The sequence below is a fragment of the Talpa occidentalis genome, unplaced genomic scaffold, assembly GCF_014898055.3.
Source record: "Talpa occidentalis isolate TD23 unplaced genomic scaffold, MPIMG_talOcc4v2.1 talOcc4.14, whole genome shotgun sequence".
NCBI classification, from domain to species: domain Eukaryota; kingdom Metazoa; phylum Chordata; class Mammalia; order Eulipotyphla; family Talpidae; genus Talpa; species Talpa occidentalis.
In genome coordinates, this window is record NW_023601433.1 from 55,895,524 (window position 1) to 55,914,103 (window position 18,580).

At 38.0% G+C, this 18,580-nt stretch overlaps 1 protein-coding gene across 3 annotated transcripts in view; it reads left to right on the forward strand.

Annotated features, from left to right (window-relative positions):
- The first annotated feature begins 622 nt into the window (after positions 1–622).
- The window catches only part of RBM17 (RNA binding motif protein 17), a 34,846-nt gene continuing 16,888 nt past the window's right edge, over positions 623–18,580 (forward strand). For 2 of the 3 annotated variants that reach the window (XM_037510570.2, XM_037510568.2), the window contains exons 1-2: positions 5,370–5,431; positions 12,456–12,596. In XM_037510570.2, coding sequence (XP_037366467.1) covers positions 12,474–12,596 — 123 coding nt within the window. In that variant the 5' untranslated portion in view covers positions 5,370–5,431; positions 12,456–12,473. Of the gene's footprint in view, positions 756–5,369; positions 5,432–12,455; positions 12,597–18,580 lie in introns of those variants that run through there. The other variant, XM_037510569.2, reaches the window with a different exon arrangement.

The following is an 18,580-nucleotide window of genomic DNA, read 5'->3' on the forward strand; positions in this document are numbered from 1 at the left end:
TTTTTTGTTCTTGGTCATATAAGAAAAAACTTCTCAGAAAGTACATTGGGCAATAAATCATACATATAGAATACTGTAAGTAGATGGCACAAAAAAATACCTGCTTGAAAATTAAACACTGTAAATTGGTCTGCCTGATAATGGGAAAGAAATTGTTATACATGAACATGCCTGACAAGCAACCCAGGACAACCATTATAGTAAGTCCTTCTTTTGCTTTTTTTAGAAGTTTCTTAGGAAAGTTTTTAAATGAAGTTAACTGTGTTTAGAAGTTTTTAGGTAGAAAACTCTGTTAGCTGACAACCAGAAAGCAGCTGGTCTCTGGCTGAAGGCCATAGAATAGAAGAGTCTTTTGATGCTTAGTCTTTAGCTGATAGGAGTGTACTGACAGCTATCAACTGTGTTAGGTAATTGTCTAGCTGCAATAATGAGTTTTAGTGTAAGGCTTAGTTTTTTTGCTATTAACCTTGAAGGCTGCCTTCTTGGTGAGAGCACATAGCAGCCAAAAGTCTATGGAAAAAGAATGCACTGATTGCTTCTGCTTTGCTTCCATATGATGACGTAATCTCACTACTTGCCTTAGTGTATAAATAAAGACCCCCTGAAACCCTCAGGAGGAGATACTAACACAAGGCATTTTGTGTGTCTGCCTCACTCCTCAATTGCGCCGATGCCGTCCCATCCTTCAGGAACCCTGACACCCAGTTTGCTGAGGCTGGTCTTTGGCAAGTGGCGCCTGAACAAGGACCTGACAGGTAAGTAATTTTTTGTACTGAGAATTTTGGAGATTTCAGGGTACAGCTAGGATCTGCTCAAAGGTACTGGGACCCCTCCATAGAGATAGACGGAGTGAGAGGAGCAGTAATTCAGAACTAATAAGACAAGTGGGTGTCTTATTTTGAGAAGTTATGTGCCATAAAGAGTTTAAGGAAATGAGGCTTTTTATAGATATTATTAAACACATGCTTGTTAAAAGAGGAATAAAAACCTCACATGTACAATTGGCTAATTTCCTAAATTTTGTTGAAATGTGTTGTCCCTGGTTTCCCAGGGAAGGGAGTTTGGATGAAAAAACATGGAGCAAGGTGGTGACTGCCTCTGGTCTCAGCAAGCAGCTGCCTGGACTTTTTCTCCAGTGTTGAGATCACTGGCCAGTCTCTATTGCCTTCCTGCTGTGGGGGACTGAACTCTTCTATTATCCACCTTAAAAAACTATTTTGGTTCATTCTAGGAAAAAAGTTCTATTTCCCTGTGTTTTTCTGATTTTAAAGTCTAGATTGTCTAAGGTAAAAACTGCTGAGTTACTTTGGACTTGCTAACAAGCTATCCAGAATGCTTACTGGTGAAATAAAAGCTTTTAAATTTACTTATTAGACCTGTAAAAGGTTAAGTTTCTTGTTAAAACTAACTAAACTGGTAAAATATAAAGTGGTAATACAGACATTTTTGAGCTAAATACTAAGCCTCAGGTTTTTATAAAAGCCTAAAAACAAGCAGACTGACTGAAATTTACCTCTTCTCCTGTTCTCAAGATAACAGTGTTCTTCTTTGTTTTAAAATATGCTCATTCTCAATGAGATAAAGTGCTGACAACCTAAAGCCAAAGAATCATTTCTTTAAAATATAAACTCAAAAAATATTTTCTTATCTAAAAAAGTTAGTAAAAACTGCCGTGAGTGTTGTGGTCTCGAGCCCAAGGTCTTTGGTAATAATTAAGATTAGACACTTATTCTCAGTACAGATTTTAGCTTTTAACTCATTACAAACCTCAGTATCTTCACACATATTGGTAAAATAACTATCTGTTAAAATATATACACATGGCCAAAATTTTAAATGTATATCAAGAGATCTCTTTGTCTGTTTGTGTCTGTTTTTGTTTTTTACCTCTAGAGGACTAATTATAAATGGCGCCTATATAAGTTCTTATAAAAACAAATTTTGAGATCATGATCCAAAATTTTTAATAAACAAGAACTAGTTCAAATTTTATGATATCATTCAAAGCATATATGCCTTAAGGTTATAATGTTAAATATTAATAATCTACTATATAATAATTTACTTATATATGTAAATTTTTTTGTCATATTAACTTTACCAAGAGGAACCAAGCCATACTGTTTTTAAGTCAATTTTAAAAACTGCAATGTTTAAAGTAGCATTTTGGGGTGGCAAACACACAAAGCACCTCCTGTGTTCTGGACTACTGAAAGGAAACCACCATCATGATTTGTTGAAAGTTTTAGTGGTGTCTGAAGAAAAGAGGGAGAGCAATTGATGACTGATAGTAAGTAAAATAAGAAGGAAAGGGAGAGTAGTTTTGTCTTAAAATTAAAATGTCTGGTTGTGCCAGAATGTGGAAGAATAGAGAAAAAGCTAAAATTGAGGGTATGTAGTAAGTTGTAGAAGGTTTGAGGGGAAGTGAATTTTATTTACCTTGGTTTATAAAACCTGCAAATAATGGGTTTGAAGAGAAACAATGATATGTGTTGGAAATTTGACTGTATTGCATTATTTGATCAATTTATTCATATGATGGAAAAAAGACTAATTAATACTGCAGCCTGCTTTCATGCAACCACACAGGCCATTTCAGTAAAAATTACCCTCAGGAATCAGAAATTGCTTCAAGAGAAACTAATTCTCCTAATGCTGCAGCTCCTCCTAAAACCTTATGTTCCCAGCTTTAAAAAAATTAAGTTATGTACATATCTCTGTAGACACCTTTTCTCATTCAATTATGGCTACAGCTTGGATGGGAAAAGCCTTTAAAGACGTGTCTCAACATTTAATGTTTTGCTTTACTTATACAGAAAAGCCTAAGGCTATTAAGACAGATAATGTACCTGCTTACACCTGCTCTGCCTTCAAAAAATTTTTTAATTCATTTAATTTTTGGGAAAGGCTATGCTTGTATTTTTCTACAGGACACTGATTCACCCATCTGCATCCCCATAGACTAATCCAATGCTTTGGTTTCTCCTTTCGCCGATTGTGTCTTGAGGAGTCACAGACCAGTCCGACTTCATCACCAACTTCTGCCACGCTGTGCAACAACCCACCTCCCTCTGCTCCCTTATGTGAAACCTTGCTTTTTGATTTAAATAGTGCTTGGGATCATGTAGACAAATTGTTTATCAACCTCCTTATTTTATACTGCCTGTAGATCTAGAGAAATATTGGTATAATAATTTTGGTATTTATGCTCTTAGATAAAAAATTTAAGATTCGCTTAAATGTTCTAGAAGAGACACTTTTGTATATTGGTAATCAAATTCAGCATATCAAAACTCGCTTGACCACTACATGTCACTCTGATTACAAATGGATTTGTGTTACTCCACTTGTTTATAATTCTTCCTCTGTTTCATGAAATAATGTTAAAAATCATCTGCTAGGAGTTTGGAATAATACAAATACTTCCTTAGATCTTACTAATCTTCAAAATGATATTAAAGCAATTAGTTTAGCTTATGTATCCTCTTTAACTCCTGCCGAGATGGCTGATTCCTTCTTGGCCTCCTTACAACATTATACCACTTAGGCCGCCTGGTTCCCATCATTTATTGCTATAGGTATTATTTTGCTTGTCACCATGATTATTTTGTTTCTTTTCCCATTGTTTACCAAATTACTTTTTTGTGCCATCAACCAAACACGTATTGAATTAAAAACTATACAGATGTTGGCCAAAAACAAAAAAAGGGGGGAATTGTGGGGGTCCTTGCTGTCCCAGCCAGATAAGACACTGGCAAGCAGCTATTGTCTTCAGCAATACTCCTTCCTCACTCCAGGCCATCTGTGTGAAATGTAAAGCCTTATACTTTTGTTGAAGGAAAGAGAGATCCATATATATAACCTACTTAAGAACTACACTGTACATAGGAAGTTCATAAGAGGGGAATGGGTGGTTATTACATCCCTATTAATAGAAAAGTGGAGTTCAATCTGGAGTCAATTTCTGAAGTGGTTTATAGTTTCTATTCTTATATTTAAAAACTTTCAGAATAATTTTTTAGCATTTCCTCATATACAACATACAGTTTTTAAACTGCTTTTTGCTCTCCTCTGAGGATGTATTTTTTTATATAGGTATTAAAAAGACAATAATAAATTTAGAGATCTAATTGACTTTATTATATGATTCATGAATTGATCAACATTCTTTCTAGTTCCTGCAAGGGATTATACAAAATGGCATTTATAGACAGAAAGAGACAATGTATTTAGCAAAAGAAGAGATTATTTCAAGTAAAGCAACCTTCCTCTGGGGGAAAGAAGTAGCTTTGTCTTATGTAGATTACATCTCTGGTGTTCTTTGGGAAACTCCAAATTGATTGGTTTAGGATATACTGTTGGCAGAGGTTGAAACTGCAGTGAAATTAAGTATTAAGTTTTGGTAGGGGTCTACCTGTCATTTGATCTTTGCTGTCATATTGTTATGCTATGCTTTTTATTTTGTAACTTTTCAAATATTTTACTGTGGATTTTTGTTTGGTTTTTTGTAGTCGTGTCTCTGTGTTGACATGAAAAGTTTGTAGTTTCATTCTGAGTGACAGTAATGATTATAATATTACATAATGTCATTAATCATTTTTTTTTAGATGGCTTCTTGACTCCCTATTGTGTCTCCTTTCCCCTCTTTCCTCCTTTTATTAATCATTAGGTTTTAGTGGTTAATATGTTCTTTTGTACTAAGATACACATTTAAATTTCTATTTATTAGCTTGAAATATTTTATGCCCAATTATACATATGAAAAATCATATTTATACAAAGTCCATTCGTCTTTCCTCCAAACTTCTGTTTGCATCATTTTTAATTGTTGTACTTTATAACATTTTCGTTTTCTGGAGCCCTAATCTCTTTATCTGTTGTTCCCCTAGTTGTGCACTTGATCCAAAGCTTGTGGTCAATACTTCTGCAGAGCGTCCCTATTCATCCTGTCCATGGTGATTTATTATCAGTTCTTTGCACATAGATGAATGGTATTGAATGAATAAAAACAAAGGATTAGGGGGGATTCTCCTTATCTTTCCTACCAGAAAGGAGTTGGCTCCCCAAAAAAGTATCCTTCCACGGGTTCTCCTTCACACCACGTTCTCCAAACATGCAGAAATTTCACAAACTTGAGCCGCTGCGACACCTTCTGGTGGAAGCGGAAGGGCGCTGCAGTGCGATCCTCCTACCGGCAGAGGGCGCTGCGGCCAGAAGCCCACAGAGCAGGCTCAGGCTTCCCCGCTCTCTCGGCCGCACGCGCGTCTGACCCTGCGCCGGCGCGCGCCCTGCGGCCTCAGCGTAAGGGTTGGCGCCGGCTGCGGGTCTGGCCCTCGCGGCTACTCCGAGCGCGCCCAGCCCGCCGTCTCCGCGGCGCCTCGGCCCGGGAGCGCCGCCGCGGCCCATGGGGAGAGTCGGCCGGGCGGGCCGGGTAAGTGGCGGCGGAAGCGGTCGGCCTGGCGGGGGAACGGGGCGAAGCGCCCCCGGGGGCGGCGCTAGACGCGAGGCCGCGGCTTTAGGCCGCGTCGCGAGGGGCAGGAGGTCCCGGACCGACCCCCTCGAGTCGCCGGTGCCCGCATCTCCGGGCGGCCCCTGACCCGGCGCCGCGCCGGAGCTTTCGGGTTTCCTTTATTGGCTTGGGATCATCAGCTCCTCGGAGTCGTCCCCTCTTCTCCCGGATCCCCCTTTTCCCGTGTGTTCCGTCTCTTGCTCCCGAGAATGTGTTTCTCCTTCCCTGGGATGGCCTTGGTTTGAAAAAGTTGCTCGGTCTCGAGAGTCCGAGCTCCAGGCCTGCGTCACCTGTGGCCCAGCCCGCTCGCCCCCCTCGGTGCCTGTGAGTAGAGGGAAGAAGCCGCAGAGCCGGGACTGCAGAGGTTGACATTTGTCAGAGATCCTGGGGTTTACCTGCATAGGTGAAGGAAGACCTGACTTTGGCCCTTGCTCTTTTAAAGCGCTGTTTTGGCCCCGATGTCCAAACCCCAAACGTTTCTTTTGTCTGTTGTCCAGACCGGATGTGTTGAACAGTGGATGCGAGAGAAATAAGATTCAGTGCCTACTCTCAAGGGGCTTGGCCTCCAGGGAAACAAGCATGAAAACCTGCATCTGAGTTGACCCAAGAGGATGGGGAGGGAGGGGGTGTCCAGAAAGACTTCCACGAGGGGTGATGCTTCCAAGTGAGTCTTGGAGGTCTTGAGGAGCCAAGTGGGAAAAAGGTACCCTGCAGAGGAGTTGAGTGGATGAAAGTAGCAGAGGTGAAGCGTCGAAGTACGTTCTGGAAACTACATAAAGCGGAGAGAGTTTGGAGGGGTGGTCTGGTCACATCCAGTATGTTTTCTGAAAGTTGGGGAAGGAGAGCCCTTGAAGGTATTTAGTGTTAGAGTTATATGGGTGGAAAGTAGAATATTCTAGCGAAGGGCAAGATTCAGGTAGAAAATAACTGGAGAGAGTTGTATGCATTCCCAAATGTAATTTTATTTAAAATGGATTTCTTTTTACCTGACTTGTTTTAAATAGTGTTCAGGGAACAGATGCTCCAGGCTAGTCGCCCTTTAAGTCTTTCTTAGTAGTGAACAGTGAAGACTGTTCTGTCCACACCTAAATTAGGGACTTGGTTTGCAATGCACTGTCCAACCTGTGGTATTTTGGTAATAGTAGAGCCTGTAAGAATGGTGGAAATATTAAATTGTTACTAAACTCCACCTCCTAGGTGGAAGTCTAGGAAAAATTTTTATTTAATTATTTTAAATGTCAAATATGATGAGGCTGATGCTTTTTATTTATATTTTTTGTGGCCATGGAAATGCACTATCCTTTGTAATTCCCTTCTTCTGTATTTTTACACTTGGTGTGTTCTTTAGGCTTCATTTGTGCTTTATGATACATGAAATCTATTTAGTGATTTCTTAAAAGTCTTTTCTTACCGAGCCTGCTGCTACTTGAGATGCTCAGAACTCAGACCTTCACTTACATATAAAATCCTACTTACAATAAGGTACGTCCTTAGAAAACAGATCTGCAGATCTTATTGTTTCATAATAGTGTAGTTTAAGTAAGTAGGTACATTAATATTTTCCATCCACTCACTGATACATTTAGAAAATGTAAAGCACTTGTTCTGAGCCTGGTGTTCAGCTTGGTGTTCATACAAAGATGAAGACAACAGAACAACTGTTGTCTTTAAGGGGCTTATGATAGAGTAAGAGACAGATGTGCCAATCTAGTATGCAACATAAATGTAAAAGTTGCTCAGATCCAAGTATTTCAGGAAAGCACATTGAGGCTATCTGGTTTTATGTGGGAGTAGTAGTTACCAAAATCTTCGAAGATACACTTGAAAGATGAGTAGGTGGCATGCTTCTGGGAGACTTCTTCCATGTTCTTTTTCTGCCAGTTGCACATGTTTTTAAAAACTACTTCTTCAGTTTAAGGGGAATCTTGAAAAGCCACCTTCTTTCTGGTAGAACCACAGTTGTTGTGTTTCCTTAAGAGTAAGTTGGGTGAATATGAAAGATGTGCTGGTCGCAGGATGATAGTAACATTAAAAGAAGTAATAGTAAACAGTTACTTTAAAGAAGTTGTAAAAATCGGTTGTTTTTGTTTTGATCCTGGCTTTTTATGGCTCGTCCAAATGTTAGAAAGTGCTAGTTTTCCTGGCACCAACTTCATGAAATAAATGTGTTATGTCATCTAAGTAACATCTAGCATTAATTAGGTTAAGGAGTGTCCTGGGTCCTGATAGAGTCTTGTCAATGTACTTGGCTGCATTTCATTTATGGCATATTCATAAATGCTTAAAACCATTAAAAACATGCACATCTTTTGAGGAACAGATGTGATGATGCTTTGTAAATATAATTATATAGAGGAAGGCAGGAATGGAATGGGATTAAGTTTGCTGCCCCCCCCCCCCCCCCCCCAGACAGGAGAGGTCACTTGAATTGGTAGGAGAGCATGCTTCCTTGTCCCAGATCCTGTCTCTTGTTTTGGCTGGTGAATTCACTGATACTTGTAATGTTATGATAATTATTGAAAAGCACACCATACTTAATGTAGCTAGATGGCGAATATGCTGTTGCTGTGATTAATCCTATTTTGTAAATTTGAAGTTCAATAAAAATGAGAAAAACAAAAGCTCTTTGACATTGTGATGTTCAGAATGGATTTTTTAAACTATGTGTGGTCAAAAAATTAGCAGATGCTACTGGTAAGATGATATCAGTGTCTAATATTTAAAGTGTGTTTTTGAGGGTTTGAGAACAAGCCAGGGAACTTTAAATGAACATAAGATTTTGCCCATTATGCTTTCCAAAGCTTGCAGAGCAAAGTAAATCAATTGCAATGCAATGAAATTGAAATTGAATCTGAGGAAAGTGTGATTTTCTAATACTTTTTTAATTCAGCGGTGAAATCTTTGTTAAGTATTGGATTCTCAGGTGGTAGAACTCTTATTAGAACACTCAAAGTATGGTTTGGGAAAATATTTCTGTCAATTTACTCTTCCAGGCAGGGAGATGTAGTCGTGTTAATTAAACAGTAGCTTTTTATCTCATTCCCCCACCCACCCATGCTGCTTCTCCCCTGCTTTTCACTTAGGTTTTTGATTGTGGTAAGATAATTTGCTATTTCAACCTTTTTAAAATGTATACCACATTTACACAGTGCCACCATCACCACCACCCCTCTGCAGAACCTTTTACCTGCTCTTTAGCATCGTAGTGGAAACTTGAACACTGCTTAGTTTCACTGCTCATTCATGTGCAGTGAATGCGTAGACTTTACTGTTAATCTTTCAACACATGTTTGTTAAATGCCTATTCTATTCCAGAAAATGGAAATGAGTAAACTCTCTTATTTTCCTCTTCATAATTTAGTGGGTGTTTGGTTATCCTGTTGGCTGATATATGTGTAAATAATTTCTTTGATCAATTTCTCAGGTTTCTTATGAAGAAATATTTGGAGAGGTAAAGTGGAGTTTGGTTTGAGTTGCAAACAAATTTTGATAATTTATGTGTGTGATTTCCCACAGTTTCCTTTTATGTGTGTTTTCCACAGTCATGTTAGTCTTCCCTTTACTTAACAAGAATAAAGACAGAGCAAATGGATCCCAAGTTTACTGGGCTTTGATTTGGTAACTAATTGAATGACGATTACATTAAATTAGATGAAGGATTTGGTCATTTGTGATGTAATTTTGGGTATATAGTATCATGTCTTTGCTGTTGCTGTTTGAATTTTTCAGATTAAATTTAAAACTTGGGGATCTGTAAATTGGTAAGACTGACAAATTATAAATCTTGGGTAGACTGGGAGAATTGTGCCTCTGAAACTTTTTGGGAAGTGCTGTTCCTTCTGGCCAGTCATTTTTAACCAGAAATTTCTGTAAAGATGAGTTGAGAAGGGTTTACTAATAGAATATTAACTGTGTGTTAGGCCTGACTTTCCATTCATCTCTGGGTCAAACACAGACCTTGTCTGGGGATAGTGCAGTGAGCTCACCAAACTAGATCTAGGTTTTCATGGAGTTTACAACAGAGTAATTTAAAATAGGTTCTGAAGTGGACTCCAGGAGGATTCCCTATAAAACGTGAAGACATGGTTGTATTTCAGCCATACTTAGTTAAGAAATCAAGTTCATTACTTCTTGATTAACCCTCAGTGGCTGAAGCCACTGTGACAAGACAGTGCCAAGTTCCTGAATAAAGCATGCACTTTGTCTGGCACTGAAGGGAATGGCTGTATCCCTGTTGGATGTACAGTGTGCTCTAGGAAACGCTTTGTCCATGTAGGTGTCAACTGAGAGGGTGAATTTTCACAGCCCTAATGAAGATGTCAACTTATAGACATTCCTCAGTGTTCAGGTGATTTATTAGAGCACTCAGCCACCAGTAGGACCCTGGCTCTGCTTTGCTCATCCTGCTTCTGTGCACTCCTTGGGGCCCTTTCATTCAGAAACCAAATCTGAAAACTTTCAGGGCAAATGTTAAGGAATGGAAAAAACTATGAAAAACTTACCTACAGTAGGGCATGGGCTTCCAGATAAGTACTCTGCTTAAAACCAAGACAGTTATTCTCTGGGAAGAAAGTTGGTATCCCCCCCTGTCACCTCACGCAAGTTCAGCCAAGATGTTGCAATAGCAGGGTCTTAAAATACTGGTCAGACACAGAAACATCAATTCCAAAGAGCACCTGCACCCCTATGTTTATAGCAGCACTATTTACAATAGCTAAGCTTTGGAAACAATCCAAATGCCCAAAAATAGATGACTGGATCAAGAAGATGTGGTACATATACACCATGGAATATTACTCAGCATTCAAAAAAGATAATCACATGCAATTTGCAGCAACATGGATGGCACTGGAAGGGATCATGCTCAGCGAAATAAGCCAGAAAGAAAAAGAAAAATACCGGATGGTCTCACTCATAGCAGGAATCTAGAAAACTTAAATAAGGGACCAGGAAAATGAATAACTATAAGAAAGTGAAAATCAAAATCAACAAAAAACTATGAACCAGAGACACTCTAAGGGGTGTGGGGGGCGGGAGGGGAGGGATTGGGGTCAAAATAAGGGGGTTGCAATTGTATGGGGAATAGAAAAATAAAATTTATTAAAAAAAATAAAAAAATTTAAATACAGTTTAATGATTAAAAAAAAAATACTGGTCAGAGAAGGCTGGAGAAATAAGCATCTCTGAGTCAGCTCTAATCAAGGGAGGAGGGGAATGGGAGGATTGGCTGTTTTCCTTCTCGCCTGTGTCGCCTCTTCCTGAGACACATCTCAGGCTAGACAGGATTTTGTGTGGTGCTTTTCTGTGGCAGAATGCTGTCTGGGCCTGGGAACAGACTTGGAATGCCCCAGAAAGTTGGAAGCTTCTGTGCTAGGCATTTATTTGCAATTCAGGGATTTCAGTCAAACTTTTTTTCTCTCTAGGTCTGTGAGAACAAGATTGATTTCTTTTTTTGAGAAGTGGGCCATGTTGATGGGTCTCAGAACATTTGGGTTTCTTTAAAGGTGGCAGGAAGGATTTGTAAATGGGCTGTAGAGCTAGCCTAACAGGGTTTGAAATGGGCCTTCCCACTGAGACATTGGGCACATTCATTACCTGAAGTCCAGTTTTCCTGTCTGTGAACGGTGCTAGGCTTTATTTTTTTTTTTTTAAGATTTTATTTATTTATGTATATAAGAGCTGGGGTACAGGCCAGACGTGTGGGGGTGAGAAGACTCACCAGAGACAGAGTGGGGAACAGAACAGGCAGATTGACCAAAGTACACTGTCGAGGGGAGCAGCAGGCAAGTCAGGAGAGGTCTGCTGTGCTATGTGGGTTGCTTCTTGGCCGGGAATAGAACTGGTGCTGCATAGGTTGTGGACAGCTTCATAGATTGCGTCTTAACCCCTTGCACCACCAGGGATACCCATCAGTGCTAGGCTTTAAGGATAGCTATGGCAGATACTGCATTTAACACCTAACCTGGCCTGATGAAACATCATAATTTTTAGTAAGTATTGTTTTTCTTGTTGTCTTCTATTCCTGTATTCCTTAGAGGTATTATATTTTGAATATTCACAGGTCTACTGTTGATTATCTCTTTGTAATCGATGTCATTAAACATTACAAATTTCTGTTTAGTGGGATAAGAGAGACTCACAGTATTTAAGATCCATCCCTCTGCCTTCCCCTTCAGCAATCATAATTCAAGAAAACAACATCTGTGACATCATTTGGTTTTTTTTTTCCCCTAGGGAGATATTTAAACTTTTTAAGAGGGCTGCTAATTGTACTAAATGAACCTCATAATTGATGCTTTTGTAAGACTTCTTTTTCTATTTAGACACATTGTATTTTTTAATTGGATGTAAGTAATTAATAATTCTCTGGATCTAGAACTTCCATCTTATCTCATATATGCTGTAGAACAGAACAGTGTCACTCACAAATCACTTAACCACTTGTAGATCTTGTAGATAGGAAAATTCTAGAGGTTTATTTATTTTTTTAAAGATTTATTTATACGAGAGCTGGCGTACAGACCAGAGTTGCTGGAGGGTGAGAGTGTTCACCAGAGTCAGAGCAGGGAGCAGAACAGGCAGACCGAGCAGTGGGCGCTTCAGGAGAGGTCTGTCACGCCATGTGGGAATCTCCCTGGCCAGCCGGGAATCGAACCTGCGCTGCAGAGGCTGCGGACAGCTTCTTAGCCCTGTGCTCAACCTGCTGCGCCACCGGGTGGCCCTAGAGGTTTATTTTTAAAATAATAATGTGGATTTAATTTCATGTACCAGACAAAGCACTGATTGATAACATCAGACATCTTGGTGTCTGTTGCTGAAGGTTTCAGCATGATATGATCTCTTCAAATACCCTTTACATGATGTTGAGTTATTTTAACAGGAGAAGATTGGCATCTGTATTTCGCATTCTTTAAATCCTGCCCTCCTCTCCCCCCTTGCCTTTCAGCATTAAACTGAAAAGAAGATGTCCCTGTATGACGACCTGGGGGTGGAGACCAGTGACTCCAAAACAGAGGGCTGGTCCAAAAATTTCAAGCTTCTGCAATCTCAGCTCCAGGTGAAGAAGGCAGCTCTCACTCAGGCAAAAGTAAGTTAAGCCCATACTGAAAGTAGAATTTTGCAGAGCAGTTACCTCATTAAGATTAGTTTGGTTTAGGTTAAACATTTGTAGTAAAACCCTGCTTTATGATTGGCCCACTGTACAATCAGATCACTTTATGATGAGTCCTTCATTTTAAAATACAAATCACTTTACAATTGAATATTCATATTATGATTGCATTCGACTTGAACCAGTTAGGTGGGGCATTTGAATTAGCTGTCAGCCTTTGAGCTAATCATGGCGTATTTATTGGTTTGGCAATCTTTTTTCACATGGAGCCATCTTTTTTTTTTTTTTTTTTTTTTAAAGAAAGTATGGGATAGGAATTTTTTTTTAGTCTTTATCATTTTGTACAAGTGATTATTGTTGAATTGTGTAAAAATACTGTGCTATATTATAACCATGGGTGCTAAAGTGTGTTTATTATACCTTTTCCAAATCAAGTTACTTATTACTAATTTAATGTTTCTAGTATCAATAAAAATGAAATTTCCTAAGTGTTTAAGTTGTTTTGTTGTATAAATCACAGTTTATATCAGCTTAGTTATATGCCAAAATGTTCCAATTATGCTGTCTTAGAATGAATTATGCAATATCAGGGTATTACTGGATTCATGTTAAGATACAATCACTATACAATCGCATCTGTTGCAGAGCATATTATCAATATATCGTTAAGTAGGGGTCCACTGTGTAGCAGAAGAGACTCTGGCTAGAAGGAATGAAAGACTTTATGGTTATTTTCCTTCCATTCATTCCTGCTACTAAAACGGTTTCTGGAAATTAAAATGAAAAAAAGCAGTGTTCTCAACTTCCAGCTAGATACTGATTTTCAAACTTCATTTATCTAAGACTGACTGAGAACTTGGTTTAAATGCTGCTTCTGGGCATTTTAGGGAGTATTCCTGCTTGTTTATTGCAGATCATTTGGGACAATATTGCTAGTAATTGCCAAGCTATGATAATGTGTATGCTTTGAGGGCTCATATTGGTTGTGAATGTGCCAGGTATATGGAGATAATTGTTTTTGTTCCTATGGTATACATGTTGGATTATTAGCAACACTTTTATTATAGCTATATATAAAATATTAAAAAGTAGTTGTCAATATTTGATATTAAAATTTAACTGTCAAATATTTTTAGGAATAAGGTGGTATTATGGATTGCTTATTTTTCTAAGGGTCCTTATATTTTAGAGTGCATCCCCAGTGGAGGCTGCATGTCTCTAAGTGGGGCAAATATTGGTCCGGGGGGGGGGGGGCATGTGAAAAAACCTTACTCTTTTTTTTTTTTTTTTTTTTTTTTTTTCCTAAAGATTGATTTATTTATGCATACAAGAACTGGGGTACAGACCAGAGCTTTGGGGGATGAGAGGATTCACCAGAAACAGAGCGGGGAACAGAACAGGCATATGTACTGAAATACACTACTGAGGGGAGCAGCGAGCGAGTCAGGAGAGGTCTCCTGTGCCATGTGGGTTGTTCCCTGGCTCGGAATGCAACTCGTGCTGCAGTGGCTGCTGACAGCTTCATAGGTTGCGTTTTTAACCCTTTGTGCCACCAGGGAGGCCCAAACCTTACTCTTTTTCTGTAAAAGTAACAGATACATATAAAGCACATAAACAGATATATGGTGTCTCTGTGGAATTAAAGTTACATGAGTGGGAAAAATGTATTAAGAGATTCTTTTGGGGTTGGAAGTAATCATGAAAAAAGAGGTTGTAGAAAAACTGCTATAGATAGGTGCAGAAATATTTACTGATAAAATAATTTTATTTCTAGGGTTTACTTTAAAATAATCCAGTCTGGTTTGGGGGAGGTAGGGAAGTACATGAAACAGATTGGCCATAAGTTTTACAGTTGTTGAGACTGGAGATCAGAAATTCAGTAATCCTTAATTTTATGTTTAAAATTTTCCATAATAGTTTTTTTTACAGTTCAGATTCTTTGTCCTTTGTACTTTACTACATCATCAGAAACTTAGAAGCACATTTGATTGCTTAGTCAGTAGAAGGTCTTTAGGATTAGGATATCTGCAGATGGAACAATACTGTCTTAAAACTTATATTTGCTCTGTCAGTTCTTTTGATTGGGATTCTATCTTTTTTAAATTTATCAATAGCAGATTTAAATTTTTTGATGTCAGTATTTCTTTTTAAAGAGAATTTTTTCTTTTTAAAAAAGCATTCATCCCACATGAAAGATTAACAAAACAAGTCTTCTTTAAATTTTGCTTTTTAAAACTGGATTATTTTGATCTTTGTGAGTTTCATGTAACTTTTGCTTTGCATATAAGGTGCATAAATTAGGTTTTGTAATTTACCAGTAGTTTTTTCATGTATTTTTCTCTTAAATGCCTAATCTCTCATAAAATGACTTGTTCAAAGCAACAGTTCTCATACTTAACTCAGTTAGTGGACAATGTTAATTCAATGGTATACAATAAAAATAGAAAGTCAGAAGTCAAAATATCCCAGAAACAGGATTACATCAAACTGAAAAGCTTCTGTACAGCCAAAGAGACATTAACCAAAACAGAAGAGACACCCCACTGATTGGGAAAAAATCTTTGCACTCCAGTCAATTGATAAGGGACTGATCACACAGCTTTACAAAGAACTCACACGGCTCAACAAAAACAAAATAAACAAGCCAGTCAAGAAATGGGCAGAAGACCTTAAAAGACATTTCTCCAAAGAGGAAATGCAAATGGCCAACAGGCATATGAAAAAATGTTCAGTATCCTTTATAATCAGGGAAATGCAAATCAAAACCACACTGAGATACCACCTTACACCAGTGAGAATGACACATATCAAAACAACAAGCATCAATGTTGGCGAGGATGTGGTGAAAAAGGAACTCTCCTACATTGCTGATGGGAGTGCAAACTCATCCAACCACCATGGAAAGCTGTCTGGAGGTTCCTCAGTCTAGTAAAAATGGAGCTACCATATGACCCGGCAATTCCACTCCTAGGGATCTATCCAACGGACACAAAAACATTGATTCAGAAGAACACCTGTACCCCTATGTTCATTGCAGCACTATTTACAATAGGTAAAACCTGGAAACAACCCAAATGCCCCAAAAATAGATGACTGGATCAAGAAGATGTGATATATATACACAGTGGAATATTAATCAGCAATCAAAAAAGATAGACTCATGCGATTCACAGCAACATGGATGGAGCTAGAAGGAATTATGCTCAGTGAAATAAGCCAGAAGGAAAAAGAAAAATATCGATGGTTTCACTTACAACAGGAATATAGGGGAACCAAATAAGACATCAGTGTAAAAAAAATAACAGTACAAAACACAACAAAGCAAGAACAGACAATTATAAATCAGAGACATGCTGCAGAAGAGGAGGGAGAGGGATGAGAGGGAGGGAGGGAGGGGGAGCATAGAGGACTGTGGTGATGGTGCATGAGTGCCTTGGGGAAGGAAATTCTATGAGGACTCAATCTCAGGGGGTGGGGGGAAGCAAATATTGTTTAAAAATAAAAGAAAATAAATGAAAAAAAAGAAGAAAAAAATCCCAATTTACAATTGTTTGGGATTCTCCCTTACTCGTAGTTTAAAAATCATTATCTCCATGGATTACTTGCAGCCAATTTCTAACTATTAAATAATTTGTTTGTTTCTGCCCAGTGTGCTCCTGTCTGTTTTCTTTTTGGCCCGTGCACATTTATATTGGTGGGTTAAAAGCAGCTCATACAAAATACAATTAAGAAAGTAGATTTTTCCAAAAATAAATAAATTAAAAAATCAAATATAGATCACCTGTTGATTTTTCTCCACAATTATTATATTCACATGAAAAGTAGAGTTAGATGTTGAGCAAGGAATTCTGGGTTTAGCTATAATCTAGACTCAGACATCTTCAATATATGCTTCAGTCTTTTTTATTTATCTTTGTTTTACTCACATTAGTTTCAGCTACTAGCAAATCTCTTGAGATTTTGAAGATTTCTTTAATTGATTGAATAATTACTTGAAATTATTTCTGTTAACTTTCTAACATGTGTTTAGATTGCAATGTAGGATTAGTGCAGTAAATCCTCAGTTAACATTGTCAGTAGGTTCTTGGATATATGACTTTAAACAAGATGACCTAACAAAAGTAGGTGGTTAAATAAGATCATTTTGAGAATGTGGGCTGGTATTGTTTATGTTCTCATCAGCATAATGAAATGATTTGAGTGAAACATTATTATTCAAGTACATGTGGTATTATGATTTTTCAAGGGAAGTAAAGATATATAGATGCCTTTAGGCTATTTAATTACTCAGAGCACTAAGTTCACCTAACCAAATCTGTAGAGGTATTTGATAGAGAAAAGTTTACCAATAACTGAAGAAAGAGTTACAGTTTCATTTTTACCTCTTTTAAAAATGATTATTGAATTTCAAAAAGTAATTGAAAATATTGTTTTGAAAATTTCCCCTTTGCCATTGCTTTGTAAACCTTTATATTAGCTATATGAGTTGTATATTTGATGATTATATTTTGTTTGCTTAAATTTATTAGCTGTTAAATTTAGTGGCAGTGTTGACTAATTTTGAGTTTTTTGTAGTGGTAACAATGAAAATTTATAAGACTGTAAATTGCAAGAGGGAGAAATTAAGCCTGTGCAACAGAAGTTCTAACAGTCACCACCACACCCATGTAACCCAGTTTAGCATTATTAGACAGCTTGACTTATGTGCCTGCTGGGAAAATGCAGGATAAGCACACCACCTCACTCTTACCAAAAAAGCATCACCCTAATGTAATCTAGCCTTTAATTTAGTTTACAGGAATTACAGGGCGTGGAGGAGTAAGTAAGTGAAACTAGACCACCAGGAAGTTATCAGACAGATGGAGAATATGCAGCATTTTATCAAAGTGCCTGAGGAAAAAAGGAAATGATAGTGGTGATGGTGAGGAAAGGTGACTGTTCTAAATCAAGTGATTTAAAAACTAAAGGCATTGCAGGAACTTTTGTAGCCTCCTGGCCTCCTCTTCCCTTTTCTGCCTCCCCCCCCCAAAAAAAAAAAAACCGCTAAACAACTCTTCAAATGGCATTTTGGGGATAGCTTGGAAAATCTGAATATGAATTGGGTAAGAAATGATACAGGGGAATTGCTGATTTTATTAGGTATGGTAATAGTATTGTGTTTCTATAAGAGAATGTCTGAAGTTTTAGGAGATTAAGGATAAAGTTTTGTGGTATTTCCAACTTTCAAATGGTTCAAAAAATATAGGTGGTGGGTAAACCATCATAGTAAATTTCACAATGTTTGATGATAGAAGATCATAGTTTCCTCTTAAAAATTGTTTTTTATAGGGTCATTATTAAAGGAGTAGGTGAATTTTATATCCTAATGGAAGAAAAAATGCCTAATCCATAAATATCTTTTCCCCAGGATATAAAAATATACCTATTACTTGTGAAAGATTCAAGTCAAAGTAACATACCACAGTTTGTTCTTCTGTGGTCAAGGGAAGAGTCTTAGTTATTTCACATGAAAAAATTTTAAAAAATAACCAAGTTTATTGTAAACCTTTTTAAAAATGGAGGAAATTTGTGGGTTTTTTTTTTTTTTTTAAGCTAAAAATACTAGTGTGTAGTTATGTTATAGGACAGGGAGAGGGGCAGCCCAAACCCCCGCAAACCTGCCTATTCTACATGGGTTCTGCCATCCGCCGCATCAACACAAAACATAGGAGACTTTAATGGGAAGGAACTTTAATAAAACTAGGAAACAATACAGGTAAGGCAAAGAGTCTAGTTTCTAAATGAAGCATCCAGAGTTACCCGTCCCCTCGTGGGTAAAAGTCCATCCATATGGGATTGGCCCAGAACAAGGCCCCAAAGCCTGCTACAAGTCTAAGGCATCTTCCAGTGGGGACCCACAGAAAAGGGTCACAAACGGAAGGAAAAGAGCAAAATCAACATCAAGATAAAAGCTGCCATTG